General features: G+C 37.8%; 2 protein-coding genes across 6 annotated transcripts in view; both read right to left on the minus strand.

Moving 5' to 3' along the window:
* Positions 1 to 412: 412 nt before the first annotated feature.
* Positions 413 to 4649, minus strand: tdo2b (tryptophan 2,3-dioxygenase b). Of its 3 annotated transcripts, none has more exons than XM_057362290.1 (12): positions 4482 to 4649; positions 4290 to 4368; positions 4010 to 4100; positions 3844 to 3914; positions 3602 to 3729; positions 2989 to 3175; positions 2769 to 2876; positions 2571 to 2682; positions 2335 to 2392; positions 1921 to 2000; positions 1728 to 1818; positions 413 to 1532 (listed from the first exon to the last, which is right to left on the minus strand). In XM_057362290.1, exons 1-12 carry the CDS (start codon positions 4514 to 4516, stop codon positions 1373 to 1375), a joined length of 1200 nt encoding a protein of 399 aa, XP_057218273.1. In that variant the 5' UTR covers positions 4517 to 4649; the 3' UTR covers positions 413 to 1372. The 3 variants fall into 3 exon arrangements, with proteins under 3 accessions (XP_057218273.1, XP_057218274.1, XP_057218272.1); XM_057362289.1 differs by having other exon boundaries at positions 414 to 1532; positions 4290 to 4389; XM_057362291.1 differs by lacking the exons at positions 3844 to 3914; positions 4010 to 4100 and having other exon boundaries at positions 4290 to 4389.
* A 2445-nt stretch (positions 4650 to 7094) lies between these two features.
* atp13a3 (ATPase 13A3) overlaps positions 7095 to 19762 on the minus strand; it is a 36891-nt gene continuing 24223 nt past the window's right edge. For 2 of the 3 annotated variants that reach the window (XM_057361564.1, XM_057361563.1), the window contains 11 exons: positions 19664 to 19743; positions 19356 to 19398; positions 18472 to 18581; positions 18006 to 18102; positions 17400 to 17472; positions 16966 to 17131; positions 16622 to 16800; positions 16353 to 16441; positions 16190 to 16270; positions 13027 to 13119; positions 7095 to 10811 (listed from right to left, as the gene is read on the minus strand). In XM_057361564.1, the coding sequence (XP_057217547.1) occupies positions 10611 to 10811; positions 13027 to 13119; positions 16190 to 16270; positions 16353 to 16441; positions 16622 to 16800; positions 16966 to 17131; positions 17400 to 17472; positions 18006 to 18102; positions 18472 to 18581; positions 19356 to 19398; positions 19664 to 19743 (1212 nt within the window). In that variant the 3' untranslated portion in view covers positions 7095 to 10610. The remainder of the gene's footprint in view (positions 10812 to 13026; positions 13120 to 16189; positions 16271 to 16352; positions 16442 to 16621; positions 16801 to 16965; positions 17132 to 17399; positions 17473 to 18005; positions 18103 to 18471; positions 18582 to 19355; positions 19399 to 19663; positions 19744 to 19762) is intronic. The other variant, XM_057361565.1, reaches the window with a different exon arrangement.

A 19762-nucleotide genomic window follows, 5' to 3' on the forward strand; every position in this document is an offset into this window, starting at 1 on the left:
TATTTATATAATATTTCCAACAAGACACAAGCCAGTGTACACTGTAGCCATTTATATTTACAGAGAGATCCTTTTTTTAGATGACTAACTGTACTGTCATGACAGCAGTGTTATAAAAAAGCATAAGGTACTGTATTACCACAGAGTCAGGGCCAATGTTTGTCATGGGAGAGAGAGAAGCTTACAGTGAGGAGGGTCTAAGGTTTACTATCCATCTTGTTTGCTTTAATGGCAAAAGGTTACTAAAAACCAGATGTTTATAGCCATTTCCCGCTAAACAAGCTTTTTTTAACAGATTAGTGAGTTCTGAGAAAGCAGTAGCCTACATTTGATGTAATGATTTTACTATACACATTATATAGACATTGCACAACATGTCTCATTCTCTTCCCTACAGGATAAAAAAGGACAAACAGCCTACAGAAGAGCTTAATTCCTTTTTACAAATTATTCTTAAATGTCTTTTTGTTTTAGTTAAAATGATACTAGTCATTTATATCCAAACAGAAACACTGGGGTCAGATCACAGTGACTTAGCTAGAGGACAAACAAATATTAACATTCAGCAAGTGACCTGAGGTTCCCGCAATTTCCGGAAAGTTATTGGTGTTTATTGCACAAGTTGCACACACAGAACAATGTACCTTTGATCAACATTAAATTTAAGCATTGCATTTAAAATGATATATATTATGTAAGGGATAATCCGTGCATTAAAGGATTTTAATGCATGGTGTAGGCCAAGAACTACCCAACGCGAAGCTTATACCATGGTCATTTACAAGTTAAAGATGTTAGTGATGTTTACAGAGCAATTTATGATCAAACAAGTGAAAATGACATTTATATTCCTCAATTAATTTCAAACATTGATCAAACTGACTGGAACTACCTAAGCATTAAACGATTTTAATGCTCACCTTCCAGCCAATCAGAATCAGAATCGAGTATTCAAACAGACCATGGTATAAATATAATATAAATTAGCATTTATACTCAATATATTTTAATGTGGAGTTAATATTCCTTTAAAATATTTAAAATACAGAATATTTACAAAATGTCAAATTGACAAACCCAATGTTTTTTTTTTCACATCAGTGTCAAAAATATAAAACATTATGTACACGTTTTGTGATTTCTTTTGTTATCAAAACCAATTTTTTGTATCAAAACAGAATTACAAAATCACATATGTTCTTTACAACTATATGTCCTGAAAAGTACTCATCCGGCGTCACAGAAAATCGATTAACTGTGCACAAAATGCACAAACGTTGGCTTCTGGATACATTCACTTGGCATTATTCCTGATCTCCTGATCTTTATTTTCTGTAATCAGCAAAGACAAACAAGTCTGAAAAGCATCTTTCTAATCTGAGTCCTCACTGCTGTAGGAATTGTACGAGCTGTCGTAACACTCAGCCATGTAGTGGAAATTATGGATCTGGGGGTTGAGTTTGGGCACCCATGCTCGAGGGACCAAGAATGCCGCGAGGTTGAACAAATCCACAAACACTTTGTATCGATCACTGGGAAGTCAGAAAGAATGGCATTTACACCTTCACACAACAATAATGGTCAAATTTGAGCTTGTGGAAATCTGTTTGCACTCTTCTGAGGTTAAATGTTGCTGTTCATCACACGCTTTAGTTTAAACTGAAATAAACAATGGCCTTTATGCACTCGTACCAGTGGCGATAAGGGAGAAGTCATTTGGAAAATACCTGACAGTGGAGCGCAGATAACAATACCCTGAAGATCCACCTGTTCCTGCTTTGCTTCCGATCATTCTGTGCACCATGCACACATGGTTATCTGGAGGACAAAGGTTTGTAGATGTTACTGTAGCTGTGGTGTCAGTGTAAGTCCGCTTTCAGTTTCTAGACTGTTTATTGTAGATCAGAATGAAACACTTACATCTCCACTTAGACATGAGTGTGTCGATCTCCATCAAAGCAGTGAGGAGCTGGAACGGCACCTGGAACCGAGGCTCTTCCCTGGGAGAGAAAAAGTTTGCTCCCTTTTACAAAAATATATTTTTAAATGTCTTGGAAAACATCATAAATATATTCATAAACTAATATTAATATGAATACAATACTGTATTAACAATGAAAGGAATACTCTATTATTAAAACGAAAACACTATGCATATTTAAAGGAATAATTTATATGAATATTTTAACAAATGCAATATTAATATCTGAATGAATACACTTTTGATATTTTAATGAATACAGATTGCAATTATTATTAAAATGAATACACTGTTCATTTTGTTATTGAATACAGCAGGCATTACTGCATATGAAATATTTACATGTACAGTACCTGTAGAAATTGATCATAAGAGCTCCTTGAAGGGCTTCGTAAGAAAGTCGCCGTTCACCTGTTAGTAAAAACAATCAAATGAATGTCAACATCTATATTAACAAAACCATGGCTGGCATTTTCACAGCTTTTCCTATCGCTCCCACTTTATGATACTTTGTTATAAATGGAAATGGGTTCATTTTGTGATAGATGGGTCAGGAATCATTGGCAAAGCATTTTGGGTAAGTCATCACCTTTGTTTAGAAGATGCTCATGTCGACTGGGGTCAAACAGGGCAGTGAACACCTCAGTCTGCTTCTTCAGATCCTCCAGCATGTCCCCTTTCTCCTCAGAATCTGACATTCCCTACCAGCCAACACCAAACCAACGAGTTAACCTTGAGAACAGTAACATATCTGAGAAACTGTGATGAGAAATAAAGTAGAACTGACTTCCAATTTTTGCTTCTCCAGCTTTAGACCCTCCTCAATGTTGGCTTGCAGTTTCCCCCAAAAGTTAAATCCATCTCTTTCAAGCCCAGGAGTTCGTTCCAGCCATTCCTACAACATCCAGTAACATCATTAAACTGACACAAAAACACGTAAATGAAAGGTTATTTGCCCTTGATTTCACATATTCTCAACAGAGAAAACATTGAGAGTGAGATGATACCTCTACCAGTTGAAGCAGATTGGGTTCCTGCTCTGACCTCAGCAGGGTTTCGCTCTCCTGTCCGTGAAAGTTATCTCTGTAGTGCTGACGGTTGTAAGCGACTCTTAAATGATTCGCCACGCCGATCTTACTTTCCAGAAGCCGAAACTGAAAACTCTGGAATCCTGATGCTACAGACAGATATTGCCTAGAACGCCACAACAATGACACAGAGATGCAGGGTTGGACAATCGGTTCCAATAATGCAACACCTGGAACCCTAACTGCATGCGTCCTTTTCCATAAGCACAAAAAGCGAAATTTACAGGCCAAAACGAAACGATTGTTTATCTAAAATATCGACAATGTGGACACGTTGTTTTTTTTAATACATGGTGCGTCACATTGCCATAGAAGAATGGTTCAATAATAACCTTTAACATACAAAGAACCTTTCTGTTACGCAAAAGGTTATTTAGACTACATAAGAAATAAATGGTTCTGATGAGAACCTTTGACTGAATGAATTTTTGTAGCACCCTTTTCCAAGAGCGTAAGGCTGTATTGCTTTTGTGATTTATTTATATTTTATTTTAAGGTCAAAGGGTGCTGGTCAGGGTGTTTACACTGTTACCTGAAATCAAAGAAGTCCAGAGAGGTCATGGTCTCCAGCACAGCGAACTGCTCCACCAGCAGTTTAAAGATCATGGTGATCCTGTGGATCCTGCTCACCACCTTCAGCATGTTCCTCTCATCTCGCACCTGCACAGAAATGAAAGGACAACACGTTATATTTTCCCATCTTCACTTTTTATTGGAGTCATGCCCACAATACCCATAACTCTTTGAGGCAAGAACATAGTGGGTTTAACTCACATGATTTTTAGTGAAAAGCTCCCGAACAGAGTCAAGTTCCCATAATATCTGCTTAAACCACAGCTCATATGCTAAAGGAGGAAGTACAGGAGTATGTAAGGAAATGTGCTCACAAAAACAAAACAAGAGAAAGTCTTAAAAATGAAATGCAACATGACTGAATTACCTTGGTGGGTAATGATGAAGAGATGCTCATCGTGGATTTTGTCACCTTTCTGTTGACTCTGTAAGACTTGAGCGCTCAGCACTTTATCAAGCTAACAGCAAACAGGTTGAGATGTCCATAAGCAGTCATTCGTTTTATCATGTTTATTGTAGTTGAAATACATTTCTAGATAAAAACATTCCGCATTCAAGTGTATGTAAATGCTAATAATTTTATATTTAATATGAATTTACTTATAAATCTTCCTTGGGTCAAAACAGACGTCTATAAAATAATTTACCTGTAGATATTCTCCATAAACGATTCCACCTTTACTGGCTTTGTTGATGCCTTTCTGAGAATCGTCTTCCTCCGGCTGACTGGAGTTAATGGAAAACAATCTAATTTGACATAAAAGCATTTTTATTTAATAATGAATTTTGATCAGGTAAAAATAGTTGAGTTGATCTTGTGAGGAAATAAAAGCACATACTGATGCTTCCTCCCCAAAAACGGACATCCACTCATGTTGTTAGCCAAAAAGTTTATCAGAAATTGATCCTATTCACATGCACTGAAATTCACCGCACAGTTCTAGATGTTTCATCATAAGGTGAAGTATTTAAAGATTTCCAATGACCAATCAAACACTGAAAAGCCAAGCACCACCCATCAACATTGGCGTGCATGACGGGAGTGCGTGTCTACAACATAATGGGATTTTTTGTTATTTAGCTAATAGTATTTACTGTAGGTACTTTCTCATAAAGCCACTGAAATCTAAAAGGAATGGACTTTTACCGAATTTCAATAATGTGGAACTGAATCCTTCATGTGACCAGGAAACCACATTAACATTCATTGAGTTTTTATATTTAATTACATTTATTATTATTGCATTACACTTTATCGTACTATATCACATTATATTTTAATGTAATTTAACTTATATTTACTTTAACATTTTTATCGTTTTGGCTGTGAAATGCATAAGTCATTATTGCACTTACTTGCACTTTACATCAACAGCTACCGACAACGCAAATTCATGGACAGCTACTTATTTACATTATACTGTCTCTCGTAAAAAAACAGCCAATGGCAAAGCAGGATTAACAGGGGGTTTATCACAACAAGGTCAAGCATGATCTGCGGTTATAGATCAACTCTGTTTATCAGAGATAAACCAACAAAAAACATTGCAAGGACATAGTAAGAGTTAAGAACTATTATTAAAACACCTGCTTCTTGATTTTGTGAAATCAAATTGTTCACAGTATGTAAAAAAAGTTGTAAATACAATAATCCCTCCATAGCCTTCTATGTCTCATTAAATTTAATTTGACAAACTAATACTGGACAAAATTATTTTCTGTTTGAAAGCACACCATAAAGAATTTCAACAGAGCTTAACCTGGAGCTTTCCAGGAATCATAAACCAAGACAAACGTATATGTTCTTATATAAAAATGTATGTGTGGGGCTACATGTGCTCCTTTAAACAGACAGAACATCAATTGGATCCCGACCAGTACACCTGACCTAAAAACTAAAGCCTGACTCGATCAATATCTCAGTGGCGGTGAAAGAGTTTTGTATGTTTAATGTGGCTTAAGTTGAGATAATATATAAATATATGGGCAAACACTGGTAAAACAAAATCACGTTCAAAGACACATTACACAGGAAATGTTTCACACACATATTGACCTTGACACTGCTCTGGGTCACATGCTTTTCCATGATCTGAACATAAAGATACAAGAAGCTCTAACATGTGACATGACTCAGACTTATTTCTGTCATGTCAAGCAATGGGGTCACAATAAACATGAATGTTACCTACATTGTGTGATTTATGATGTGTTATTACTTGTCAATGTAAAAATGTTTTTGCCTAAAATACAATCGAATGAAGAAACAAACGTATAAGCTTACATTAAAAGAACAACCTGGGAGTCGTACCTTGGAACTAGACTGTGGAGCCTGATCTTCAATGTTAATGTGCATTCACTAAAATGACATTTACTTGATAATATGATGTAAAGAACAAAAGACACACCACCAAATTGAAACAAAGCTTTACATGGACACTCAGAGGTGGGAAGTACTTCAATAATTTTATTCTACTCAAGAACATTTTTCAGGTATGTGTACTTTTTGGAAAAAATGTAACTTCACTACATTAGAAAGCATATAATACATTTTTTACTCCACTACATTTCATAAATACATTAATACATTTTTATGTGTTTTACATTTAATACTTAAAAGTCCCCGTGAACCGTAAGTTGCGATCGTTTTTACTTCCGTATTCCGACGCATTTCCTAGTGAAACGGAATTTCAAAGCAGAAAATTAGTGGGTGTGGCTTGAGTTTTTTACTGTGAATTGATGGGATGTGTAAAAACAGCTGTTGAAAAATCATTTTGAAATGAAACTAGCAGCAGACTGACAGTTGAAGGGGAGGAGTTAACGGATGCTCCGCCCAAGCAGTCTAATTTACATCATTTGAGATGAATGTCATTTCAGAGGCGGCTGAAGATTAAGAGGGTACATGAATTTTAAAAAGAAAATGACCCACATTGATAAGCTATTTACTATAAACGCTGCAATATTTCATGAAAAAAATAAGAATTGTAATTTTAAATTTCACTGGGACTTTAAGTACATAAAAAATGTACTTGAGTACAAGACTCTTAAGAGTAGAACTTTGATGTTCTCAACTATTAAATGTAAAATATGGACATTTATAAATCAAATGTAGTGGAGAAGAAGGTATGATACATGCTTTATAATGAAATAGAAATTCTTAAGTTTCCACCTCTGACACTTTCACAGCTTAAAAGCTGAAACCAACACACACAAAAATGTTCAACTTCTGTTTGTGCCATTTATTACAGAGCAAAATAAAAAAATCTACAGAAAATGTACAAAATTTCTTTAAAGCAACAAAAAAATAAATACAAAATAAATTACACATAAAAAAGCAATAATCACAAATTAAAAAACGTTGTGGGATTTTGAATATTGACTCGGTTAGAACATCTCTGCTGCACATAAACTTGAGAATCAACAAGAATACTGACCCACATGATTTTTCTGTATTCATTTATTTATCACTAATCATTACAGAGACACGCATTTCCCTGAGGAAATTAAACCACTCCAGCGGTAAAACAACCAGTGGCTGAACTTTTGCTTCGATCACCTCAAATGTGTTACATTCATGGAAAATGAATACGACATACGGTATAAAAATAATAAGCAAGAGCGTTACGTGACCTCCAGTTATCAAACACATTTTTCCAGTATGTGTTTGTTTCCCAGAGGATCGCAGATATGACGTGAACATGGCCCCACTTCTGGAAAATCTTGTTTTTCTCAAAATTTCAATTGCTGTGGAATTTCAACACTTTAATCAAGTGTTGGATATTTCAAATGTCTATGTGTTTGTGCGCAGGCATTTGAAAACGTGCATTAGATGTTACTGTGGTAGAAAATGTAATGATGACAATCAAGCCGATGTCCCAAGCAGCAACCTACTGCCTCCTACAGGTGAGGAGGAGAAACTGCTAGCCACAACACAACAGCTCAGATCAAAACAAATAAAATAAAAAAGAACTACAGCAATAATAATAAAATGAATTTAACATTCCCCAATCCTAAAAGCTTTTAGAATTGCATTCACATTTGTTAAGGACATACAGAGTTGAACATGATCGCTGTGTTTGTCTGTCCCGGCTCAGTACAGTAGATGTTTTAAGGTGGTCATTTATAAAACAAATGAATCAGTTGCCGTATATATCGTGTCCCCCAGGTCAATGCAACACCAGCAAGGTGATTTGTTGTTACCTCTTTCTTCGAATGCCCAGAACACACAGAATATAAATCAAACAGATAAAATTTGGACAAACATGGTTGAAAAGAACGCATTGCAAATATGACATATTATCAATACCGCTTCAAATATTCAACAGTACCAAAATATTGCAGAAATTGAGCAAAAGCAGACAGACAGATTGAGCCCTTATTTAGATTAGATAAAAATGCCCATAAAGCAACGAAAAACTCAAAATTATAAATATACAATGTAGGAAACTTAAATGTAATCAGATTGTAAGATTGTTGTGGCTTTCTGTTATGATCCAGTTGTGGAACAGGATTCTGTTGACACGCAATGGCTTTCAACATAAAAGTTTGAGGCAAAACTTTAAAAGTAAAACATGTCGCCATGTTACTTTAATTTCAATGATGTCTATATTTACAATAATATAGAAATAAATACAATTTGATATTCGCATATAGCATAAAAATACTATTTATCTTTTCCGATATGCAACCACACTCTTAAATGGATAACCAACCCCTCCCCGTCACAAATCATCAACTCACATGAGTTACAACACAAACAAGGTGTAAAGAGAGCTAAGGTGGTCACCTGATATTGCTAAGTGGTTCATTTCAGAAACGATTTGTGTAAATTTGTATTTTATAAACCGAAATAAACAAAAATGAAAACGCTGATGCTTTTACTGTACTGCCCAATCCTGAATGTTGAGCTGCATAAATGATGCAAATGAATCACATCTGAAAAAGTGGGAGTGATTACCTGCAACAGATTCTGAAGGTTCAAATGTTTGTTTTAATTCCAATAAGAAGCGGCAAAACTGTTAATAAGCACACGTGTTGAAGTAATACTGTTGACTGGCTAATTCAGGGCGATTTTATTGGTGACCTGCTATTGTGTTTGCAACATTTAGGGCGTTTTCACACATAAGGGTTTGTTTCGGAACCTGGTGCGTTTTCTCTCTTGGTTCGATTCGTTTAGGCATATGTGAACACGGCAATCGCGCTAGAAATCCGCCCCAAAACAATCGCTCCGAGACCGCCTGAACAAGGTGGTCTCGACCCGATTGCAAACGAACTCTGGAGCGGTTCGGTAGACGTGTGAAAGCCATCCGACCCAAGGAACCAGACTGTATCACAATGTATGATGGGTAATTATGTAAAGTTGCGTGACGCAAAAGGGATTGTTTTGCTAATGGCTCCCTGTAACAATGTTCAAAGTAAGGAAGGAAGGAGGCGGGAACCGGCGAACGTTAAACCAAACTTTTAATAAAATAAACAAACAACAAAACGAAAGTAAAGTGCTGACAGCTCCCTCACAGTCAACTGCAGGCCACACAAACACAATAAAACATAACATAAAATCCAGGCCTGGTTCTCTCTCGTCCTTCTCCTCCTTTTATGCTTCCCGAGCTCCGCCGTGAGATACGCGAGACGACGCGCAGCTGACGCTCATTATCACTCGCGTTACCGGCCGGAAAATTAACATATGCACTCTGACCAATCGAAGGAGAGTTTACTCGCACGTGACTTTTATTAACCAAGTTTGGCCCGTTTGGAAATATTGCCTTGTGAATGCGAACCGAACTAAAATAAATTTAAATATTGTAGCGATTTAACCCCCGGTTTCGGAACAAAGCAATCGATACACAGGTGTGAAAACGCCCTTAAACTGCATGTGCAAAGATCTCAGATACACAACTGCTTAATCATCGAATATGACGACCCTGTGTGAATAAGCATGCATGCATCTTGCCCTCCGAGTGTAAATTTTAGTGACACTTTACACGACAATGTCCATATTACACGATAATTACTAAAACTGCAATAGACAACCCGAATCGCAAGCTGCACCAAAAATATAACATTTAGCACAGGCAGATCATTTGCATTGGCGTTTCCGATTATAAACACAATGCAACATGAGCACTGATGTAAAGTGTGACCAAAGTTTTTTTCCCAAAAAGCATTTCACCTTATTTCTTCCTGTACGTTCTCAATTCAATTCTGTCATTCCCGCGCCACTGTGACGTTGACTGCGAGTCGAAAACAATCGCTAAAATTGATTTGGTGGACCCAATCAAAACCCATCAACACAAAAAGTGCTGAGAGACGTGAACAAAATGCAAAACCATGGCCTTCCGCAGCTGAATCCCACCTCGATTCTTCCATGGGAAGAGATATGACGTAAAATTATAGATCTCCGTTGATATATTTGTAATATGAATGGATTTGATTCCGTGAAGCAATACTGTTTGGTTGGTTCCACATGCAGCCATATGCGATGGTGTTCAAGGCGTTGGCATGCTGGCCCTGCCGTAGAGCTTGCGGAGGCGAGGCGATGCGGTGGCGACTGCGCTGACAGCGTCATAATGCATAAAGTTCAGTACGGAAGCTCCAGTACATGGTCAGAAGTGTTCAGATATCGTATGCGATTGCATAAGATCCGGCAGGGGGTGATCGAAGGTGATGAGTTAATGTTGAGTTTAATCACTGTTTACGGTCTTAAGGTTATAATGGCAACGTGACAACAGACCTCACGCTTGTGGGGCGGAGCAACCACAGTTCCCAGCCTGTGAACTCCGCCCATACTTTCAGAAAAATAGTCTTGAGCAGCTGAAACAGAAAAAAAGAGATAAGGAGATAACTCTCCCTTGCAGGTTTCTGTTTTTGGTGTATTTTTCTGTCTCTCATGACAACACACAGTTCAACGTCATTTGCATTAAGAAATCCCTGGCGGTTTGGGCGTGCAGGACGGAGCGCGTGTGTAATTGCTAGGAAACTGCCTCGATCTGATAGGTGCAGTTGTCCGAAGGTGAAGTGGCTTTCGCTTCTGTAGTGCTCTTGGGTTTGGGCGGCCAGTCGGGATCCACGCTCAGCTCCTGGGCCAGGTGCATGTACCGGGCCTTGGGCACTTTTCTCCGACGGCAACACAACCGGGAGAGGCATCTGTAGCTATACATGTCTATTCCTTCCTGTAGAGACACACACGCACACGCACGCGCACGCACACGCGCACGCACACGCGCACGCACACACACCCCCGAGGGAGAAGAGAGAAGATAACAACAAGCTTGTTGTATCATTTCCTTAAAAAAAAACTGAACTCAAATCTGTTTTGGAATGAAATATGACATTCATATTTATGTGCCGTAGTTAAAATGTCAGTAGCTTTGGGTGTGTCTATGACTTTTAATACTGTCATGCTTCTGAGCACATGCAAGCGTGATGTCTCTTCTGATTTAAATACTATACAAATTGAATCTGTAAAGACGCTTCAGGTATTATTTCAAGATGAAATGGCTCTGAAGGAATGTTGCAGGTTTAAATCGGTGGCATGTTGTCAGTTACCACAGAAAATTATTTTGACTCGTCCTTCAGTTTGTAAAAATGAGCAAAAATCATGTGTACAGTAATGAACGTCAAATACATAAACGCAATGCACCGAGGCAAACAGACACATTGATTAAATGTGCACTTTTTACCACTGTTCAAAGGCATAACCACAAGACTTAAATGGATAGTTCATCCAAAAACTAAAATTTTGTCAGCATTTACTCACCCTCTTGACATTTTAAACCTGCATGGCTTTCTTTTGTCTGCAGAACACAAAAGAGATATTTTGAAGAATGTCGGTAACAGAAACCCGTTGGTCCCCATTGACTTGCATTGGTTTTGTGTCCATACAATAGAAGTCAATGGGGACCAACGGTTTTTGGTTACCAACAGTCTTCGCAATATTTTTTATGTATTTCTCTAAAGATAGAAAGTCATACAGGTTTAAAATAACAAGAATGTGAGCGAATGATGAAAGAATTTTCATTTTTAGGTGAACTATCCCTTTAAAGTTGATCGTGTTAACATTTAACAAAATCACTTCGTAATCTTGACTTTTTCAAAAAAACACAGGAATATCAGAAAGTGAACAGTTTTATAGTGAAAACGTCTCCAAAAATAGTATTCGACCACATTAAAGATAATACACCATACATTTCCTTCTGGAATTTTCTGCTCCATAGATATTTTAAATGCATTACTATTACTGTAAATCTGATTTTTCATGTTTTTACAATCTGAGGAAAGGAGTTATTGTCAACCATGGTTAACAGTTACACTGCAAAAAATGAGTTTTGTACTTAGTATTAAATTTAATATTTTGGCTTGTTTTCCAATATATATATATTAATTGAGTAAACTTACCCCAATAGCAGATATTTTTCTTATTTTTAACAAACTCACATTATTTTTTTTTCAAACAAGACTTAATATCGTGGGTCATTTTGCAATGCATCTTGATTTAAGATTTTTTAAAAACCCAATACTGGCAAACAAGACGTACGTAAAAAATACTACGTAAGAATTATTTTTTTTGCAGTGTGCTCTGAACCCAGAAACCTCTTGAAGGAATATCCCAGGTTATTACCCATTTAATGACTCATTTTGAGTCAATTACACCGTAAAGCTGAAATTCATCATTTTTCCCTCTCTGTAGCCATCTGTTTGAAACATAAAACTGAAGTGGACTTTATATAGTTATCTTTATGTGGGTAAAACTTTACGAATTGCAGCGTTAAAATATCTACAGACAACATGACAAGCAGAAAAAGTCAACTGGATTACTTTGGCTTGGCATCAGTGAACTATTCGTAAATCACTGTCATGCCTGTCTAAGAATTTCCTCACCTCAAAGACTATATCCACCACAAAAAAGTCAAAAATATTTCAATGTGGTAATGGACATATTTTCAGTTACATTAATAACCTGCAATATTCCTTAAACAAAACCAGATGCATTAACACACAAGACACAATGTTTTAGACACTTTAGCAAAGTTTTGCAAGTCAGAGGGTTAGAAGTCTGGATTGCTCTGTTCGATACCATCATTGCAAACACCATGTGTCAACACACTCATAACTTACAGACGTATGCAGTAGTAGTCACTATAAAAGGAGCATTAGAGGCATTACAGGAGAATGGGGGTGGGGGGAAGAATCCCGCAGGGGGCACTAGAGAGCCTTCAGAAAAATCATGTTGACGCATGCAAGGCCAAACGTTAAAACAGGGTGTTGGGTGAGAGGAGGAGACAGGAGGAAGTGAGAGAGGGCATAGAGTGAGAGTGGCATAGAGGGCGGAGTGAACACTGGGAAGTGAAAAGGCAACGGTGAACAGAAGTGTCAGATTTTCCCAACCTGTGGTGTCAGGGCTGCAGGGGAGACGTCATAACTTCCCTGCTTGTCTCTGCTGAACACATGCTTCCATAAGATGACGTCAAGCACGACGGTCTAAAGAATATCGCAGTAGGGCGGAAAGAATGAAGACAGCTACGGATCACATGACTAGCAAAATAATTTCCTTCATCATTAGTTCCTTTCTTCGTCATTTCATCAAGAGCAAAAGTAAATACATTATAACGGAGGTGATTTTTTTGGATTGTGTGTTAGTTATAGAAGGACAGAGGAGGCAAGAGAATTCTATTATTCTGGACTAAAAAAACATTACTGGTTCATTGATCACATGACTGGGCTACACCGATTGGCTAATCTGATTGGCTGCTGCTGTCTATTGTGTTTTACTGATTGCAGGGTGAAACAGAACGGCTGTAAATGGGGCAGCCATGGAGGGGAGCTGATCGGTAGTCAGCAATGGGAAGTTGTCAGGTTCTTAAGGGATCTATAAGGCGAAGCAAACAGCCACTATGTCACTACACAGCAGTGCAAAGGTGATTGCTGGCGTTTCTAAATCAGGGTGAGGAGCTTCATTTTCCCAAAGAGGAAAAGAGAAATTTGTGTTTCTCTTTGGGATTTAGGAGTGGAAGGAGCGGCTAATGGAACGGAATACACCGCACAATTCTTGACTTGGCTGTATAGGTTAAGATACATTCAACTATTCTCTGTAAAACAGCCTAAGTGGATCAGAAATAATTTATGGTTGTATGTGCACGTGTGCGTTTTATGTAGGAGTGTACACTCCATTATGTAAACTGGAGGGTTTTAATTGGGTTACATCAAGAGCAGTTTGTTATGACCCTGGCTGAAGTGATCAACTTCATCTACTGTGCTTTTCCACCATCGCGCAGAACCGTTCTAAGCACGGTTACGGTTATGTTTCCACGTGAGCCTGGTTCAACACGGCACGATTACAAACTGTTCTCGGCTCGAAATTTATTTGGATATATTTATTTATTTGGTGGAAAATTAAACCATTTACGTACCGGCTGGCATGGATCGGCACGGAGTGGAACTATTAAGCAACCAGAACGTTTCGGCGCGATGGTGGAAAAGCGCTCTAAAGGCTTGCCCACACCAGGACGATAATCGCGCGCATTTATCGTCGACGTTTAATGCCTCGTGACTAAACAAAGGGCGCCAATGTGAGTGAACACACCGATGCGCAAAACGCCAGGCGTAAAAGCGTCATAAAAAAAAAAAAAAGCCTCAGGCTTGTTTTTTTGTTGGCGCGCCGCGTTAAAAACTGTCCGACCAATGAGATTGGCACTTTTGTTCACGTGCATGGAGCTGCTGAAGTTACAGTAAAACACGACTTGGTGGCGCTCAAGCACAAAACGGTCTTGTCGAGCACACATTGACGAAGAGGAAGCAAGAATGAATTCTTCTTCTGTGTGACAAGCGAGTGTCAGAAGCATAAAGTTGCGCAGCGCCACCTTGTGTACCGGGGTATTTCTGTTTTTCATTATGCGCCATCTATGTCAGGGAGTGAATTTGCACGTTCACTTGGCTCATCGTCAGTGAAAATTGTTTGGGAATGAACGCCGAAAATCGTCTCGAAAAACGCTGGCGGTTATCGCCCCGGTGTTTACAAGTCTTAAGTCACATCATATAGAGACACACATCATGGTTCACATAATACTTTCCCAAATCTATGAACTAGAGAAGCACCAGTTTAATAATAAACGGTGAAAATCTTAACAGATGATATGTTTACAATGTACTTGCTTATGCCAAAAGTCTTAATTGTTTGTGTAACTTCAGATATTTTTTAAATTAAACTTATTTTCTTAATGGCCTAATTTTTAATTTAGCTACTTGATCCTTTTGCTACAAATACACATAATATAATATATAAATGAAACATTAAATATATAATAATATGATCACTCTATTTAATATAATAAATATAACTCTATATAAATGAATATTTTCCATATCAGTGCATCTCTTGCATAAAACCAATGACATACAATACAAGTTTGCTTCCCTACACTCTAGATAAATGCTGGATTACTTTTTAACCCAGCATTGAGTCAAAAAGTCTTAATATTTCTCCCAACAATAGGTTAAAACAACGTTTTGGGTTCAAACAACCTGAATAATTAAAAAGGTTAAAGGTCCAGTGTATAATGTTTTGGAGGATCTATTGACAGAAATGCAATATAATATATATAACTATGTGTTCAGAGGTGTAGAAAGATCTTACATAATGAAGCGTGTATTTATTACCTTACAACAGTGGTTCTCAACCTTTTCATGGTCACGTTCCACTGTAAACCCAATTTTAAGAACTGGCCTGTCGAAAATAGCGTTTTACATCTTTAATAACTGTCAACAGCACTTTATTTACACGCCACTCCCTTCACACGCACTCTGAACTCTTCGGGAGCGCTTATTCTAAAATTACAGTCTGAAAGACAATCATACTTATATGATCTACCTGTTTCTTAAGATGATGTAGAGGTAATTGCCGCTTCTTCCTGAGTGGACATTTGTCTACTTCGTAGATATTAAGCTTTTGTGCGCAGCCTAAAATTGCATTGTGCAGGACCCTACAATGAGTCTGCGCGGCCACTCATGCGCCCAGCTTCAGATGGCAAATTTCCCTCCGTCAATTTGCCATCGCGTTCCTCCGTGCATTCGCGATCGAGTTTGGGGAACCGTCACGCCCCACCTGCAGTAACTCTGCGCCCCCCTGGTTGAGAACCACTGCCTTTACAAGGAGCTATTTCTATCTACATACACCACGGGTATGGAATTCGCCATGTTGTTGCTACAGTAGCCCTAAACGGACAAACTGCTCTATATAGCGTTTCGTAAATAATTGATCTCCTTAGGCAAAGAAGCTAAAACATGATGACATCTTGGTGCTGTGTCAGCCACCGTAGTGCTTCGAAAGGGAGGGGGGAGTGAGCCGTTGGTTGCAATTTGCAACCTCATCACTAGATGCCGCTAACTTTCATATACTGGACCTTTAAATTACAAGCCAATGTTTAGATTCATCCCTTTTTGACCCAATGCTGGGTTAAAAATAATTCAGTGTATTTTTTAATATTTAAGATAACAAATATTTACATTTCCTTAGAAATGGTCAAATATAATGGTCAAAATGATGTCCACTTACCTCAGTAAAGAAGGACACTAAAGCGTTACTCAGCACAATAAACAAAATAGTCAAGCGCCAGCTCAAAGGAACACACACCAGCTAAGGAGAATGCAAATACATCATTATATTACAACCTTATCTGACAGAAGATTAAATAAGAATGGCTCGGTATGTAACGTACTTCCAAAAATTGATAAATGCCAGAAACGGGGAAGAACATGATGAAAAATAAGAAAACGACGAGAAGTAAACACGAGAGGACGAACGGCCCTGGAAGAAACCAAAAAGACAGATACACCATCAGCAGACAAAAACTGTAAACTACATCTGCATCTCTTGAAAATAGCAGTGTTTGTGACTCAATGATAAAGAATCGAATAGAAGTATGCAAATATTACAGTGTACTATGAATGAATCATATGAAATATTGAATCATAATAAATCTCTTACAGTTCTTATAGCTGGGCTGGCGGAAAGGTTTTCCTTTGGAGAAAATGATGGCAATGATGAGATACTGGAACGATGAGACGAAGAACAGTGTGGTGTTCACATCATTCATGATATTCTTTTCATTATTTGTGGTGTTATTGGAGATCTCCGTGTGACTGGGTGCAGAGCAGTTGTAGATGCTGTTATAACAGACAAAAAAACATGTGATATGTATTTAGGTATAAGGTTTAAAAAAACAGTTGTATTTGAATGAGCTATAAGTCTGAAAGTGATATGAAGTGCTGCCATTTCAAGGTGTTGTAGTACCACTAATGGCCTGCGGGGTCAGACTGTGTCCTACTTACTCTGACTGCAAGTACCAGTCCACATTTTGGATCAAGAGGAAGGCCACAACCTGGAAACCCAGGCAGATCAGAATCTGGGTCAGAACTGAGAAGAGAAGAGGACCTGAGACGAGACCGGAGGGCGGCCGGCGGGCGACCAGCTCCTTCCACGCGGAGTTCAGACTCACTGGAAACAAAAAAAGAGAAGTTAAATCATATGTGGTGTGGTCTACACCGTCAACTAATGGAAACTAAACTTTAACAATGGATTACTCAGAATGTGTCACAATGGAAACAACTTATTTAGCAATTTGGCCCACACAAGCAAACCGTTCAGACAACACCAGAGGATATTTACGCAACCCAAAAATCTATTCAAGTTACTTATATTGCAGACCTTATAAAACCTACAAAGATGCATTGAAACTGACTAATACAAAAGACATGATACTTACTGGTGAAGACAATTAGAAGGATGATGGCTATGTCAATAAACATGAACTGGAAATCTCCAAGGTTACTGTCAATCTAAAACGCATTATAAACAAATCAGGGGCATATAAGGTCAGCAACAGTCATGTTAACATGACCTTAAAGGTACAATACACCCAAAAATAAGGTTCTGTCATTATTTACTCATCCTTACATACCCGAGTCACATGATGGTACCCATGAGTTTGGAAGCAGATGAGGATAAATGAGTAAATAATGACAAAACTATGCCGTTAATTGGTAACACTTTACAATTAGGTTGCGTTTGTTTACATTAGCAAATACATTGGCTAATAAAATGTCATTTATTATTCCTTCTTAATGTTGGTTAGTGCCAAAACAGTTGTCCATGTTCATTTTTGGTGCGTTAACTAATGTTAACAGATATAACTTACAATTTAAAAAAAAATATTGAATGCAGTATTACTCACTGTTAGTACATGTTAGCAAATGCATTAACTAATATGAACAAATACAACCTCATGGTAAGGTGTTATCGATATTATAACATATAAAGGGTGACACGTAAAGTGTAGTAAACCGATGTGATGTTATCCGGGGGAACTTACGGAGTACAGCAGTGCGACACTGAGGCATTGAATAATACTGTAGAGAGCCATGAACTTAAACACACAGAATGAGGTGATGAGAGCCGCTCGGCCCTCCCTGTGGAGAAACAACATGTTTGTAAGAGAACAGAAAGGTGTAAAAAGGAACATTTAGGACCTTTAAAATGAACGCACTTACAAAATAAACTATATGTAAACTTTCACTCCAAAAATATTTATAATGTTTAAACTATTTATGTAATATTTTCAAATCTCCCCCCCCTCCAACGTCCTTACGCTTTCTGTAATGCAAATAATCTTACCCTTACCTGCTTTATCTTAATATAATTTTACAATGCATCTCATTTTCAAGTTGTGATCAAAACTCAACAATTCTTTCATGAGATTCACCCATTCAGACTAACAGACCTGACTGACCCTGGACACATCAGCATGAAACACACAGCTATAGGTGCGGATACTACACCTGATCAGATTAGGGACGCAGGTGATGCTGGGAGTTGTGGAGGTGAACGGAGAGGCCACTGACGCCTCCAATTCTGACAGGGAGATCCCGGCATGAGCCCTCTTCAGTGCCTGAAGAGAGATAGACATCATGAGCTTCATACAACAACAACAACAACTCATCAGAACCACTGACTGCTACATAGGAAAAAATATATAATTATAGCAACAACACTAGGGCTGTCACGATTATGAATTTTGACTGACGATTAATTGTCTAATAAATCATTGCGATTATGACGATTAATTATCTGTTTTAGAGCTTTGACTTTTAATTCTCATACATTTTTTATTCAGCTTTGAAACGACCATATTGTTCTGAATATAAAGACTATGTTCTTTTTCTTGGAAATACATAGGGAAAAATGGGGTCATCATACTTAAGGTTTAGGCTTTTACCTGTCAATAATGAAGTGAATTGAATTGAGTGAATTGAAGCCACCATTAAAATACTATCAGTCATAGAAAAGCTTCTAGTCTGTTTTTCTTTCACTTGCAAGACTACAATAAAAGTTTACTTCTATGTTAATGAGATTTTGGTAGACTGGTTTTCACACTGAAATAATATAAAATTGTACTGCTGCTTATTTTTTTATGGTATATGCTTCAGTTTTTTTTAAGTGATTGTGTTGTGGTGGTACATTTTACAAGTATTACCATGCTTTAGTAACAATATATACAATAAAATATGCAATATGCAGATGCACTACAGCTCCCCTAGTGTCTTCTATAGAGATGTGCAATAATTGCGATGATCTGAAACCATCGCGATGAGGTCCAACAACCGCGATGAGACGATTATTTAATAATCGTGACAGCCCTAACAACAACAACAAAAAAACTCACCCCACAATCATTTGCTCCATCACCACACATTCCAACAAAATAGCTGAAGGAAAGAATATACAAAGGTATTTTAACAGCTATATGCTACTTCATCTGTTTCTACATTTTGTTAAGAAAATGAGTGTCTAACCATTCAATACTTCTGAGTGTTTGTTGCTAAGGTTTTCTGGGTGGTTGCTAGGTGGCCCCCAGGATGTTTCATAGTGGACCAGGACAAAAATGCCCACTCCCAGGCCTCAAATAGTTTGATATGGCAATGACGAGACAAAAGCCCTCGTAAAGTGCATTTGTGTGTTTTCAATACTCACTCTACACTTTCTAACGTCTCAACAAGCTGAGTTTTCTGGTCAGGTGCCATCCTCGCAAACACTGTTCCATGAAGTACCAGCTACACCCACAAATGGAAA

This window comes from Triplophysa rosa, linkage group LG20 (genome assembly GCF_024868665.1).
Source record: "Triplophysa rosa linkage group LG20, Trosa_1v2, whole genome shotgun sequence".
Lineage (NCBI taxonomy): Eukaryota > Metazoa > Chordata > Actinopteri > Cypriniformes > Nemacheilidae > Triplophysa > Triplophysa rosa.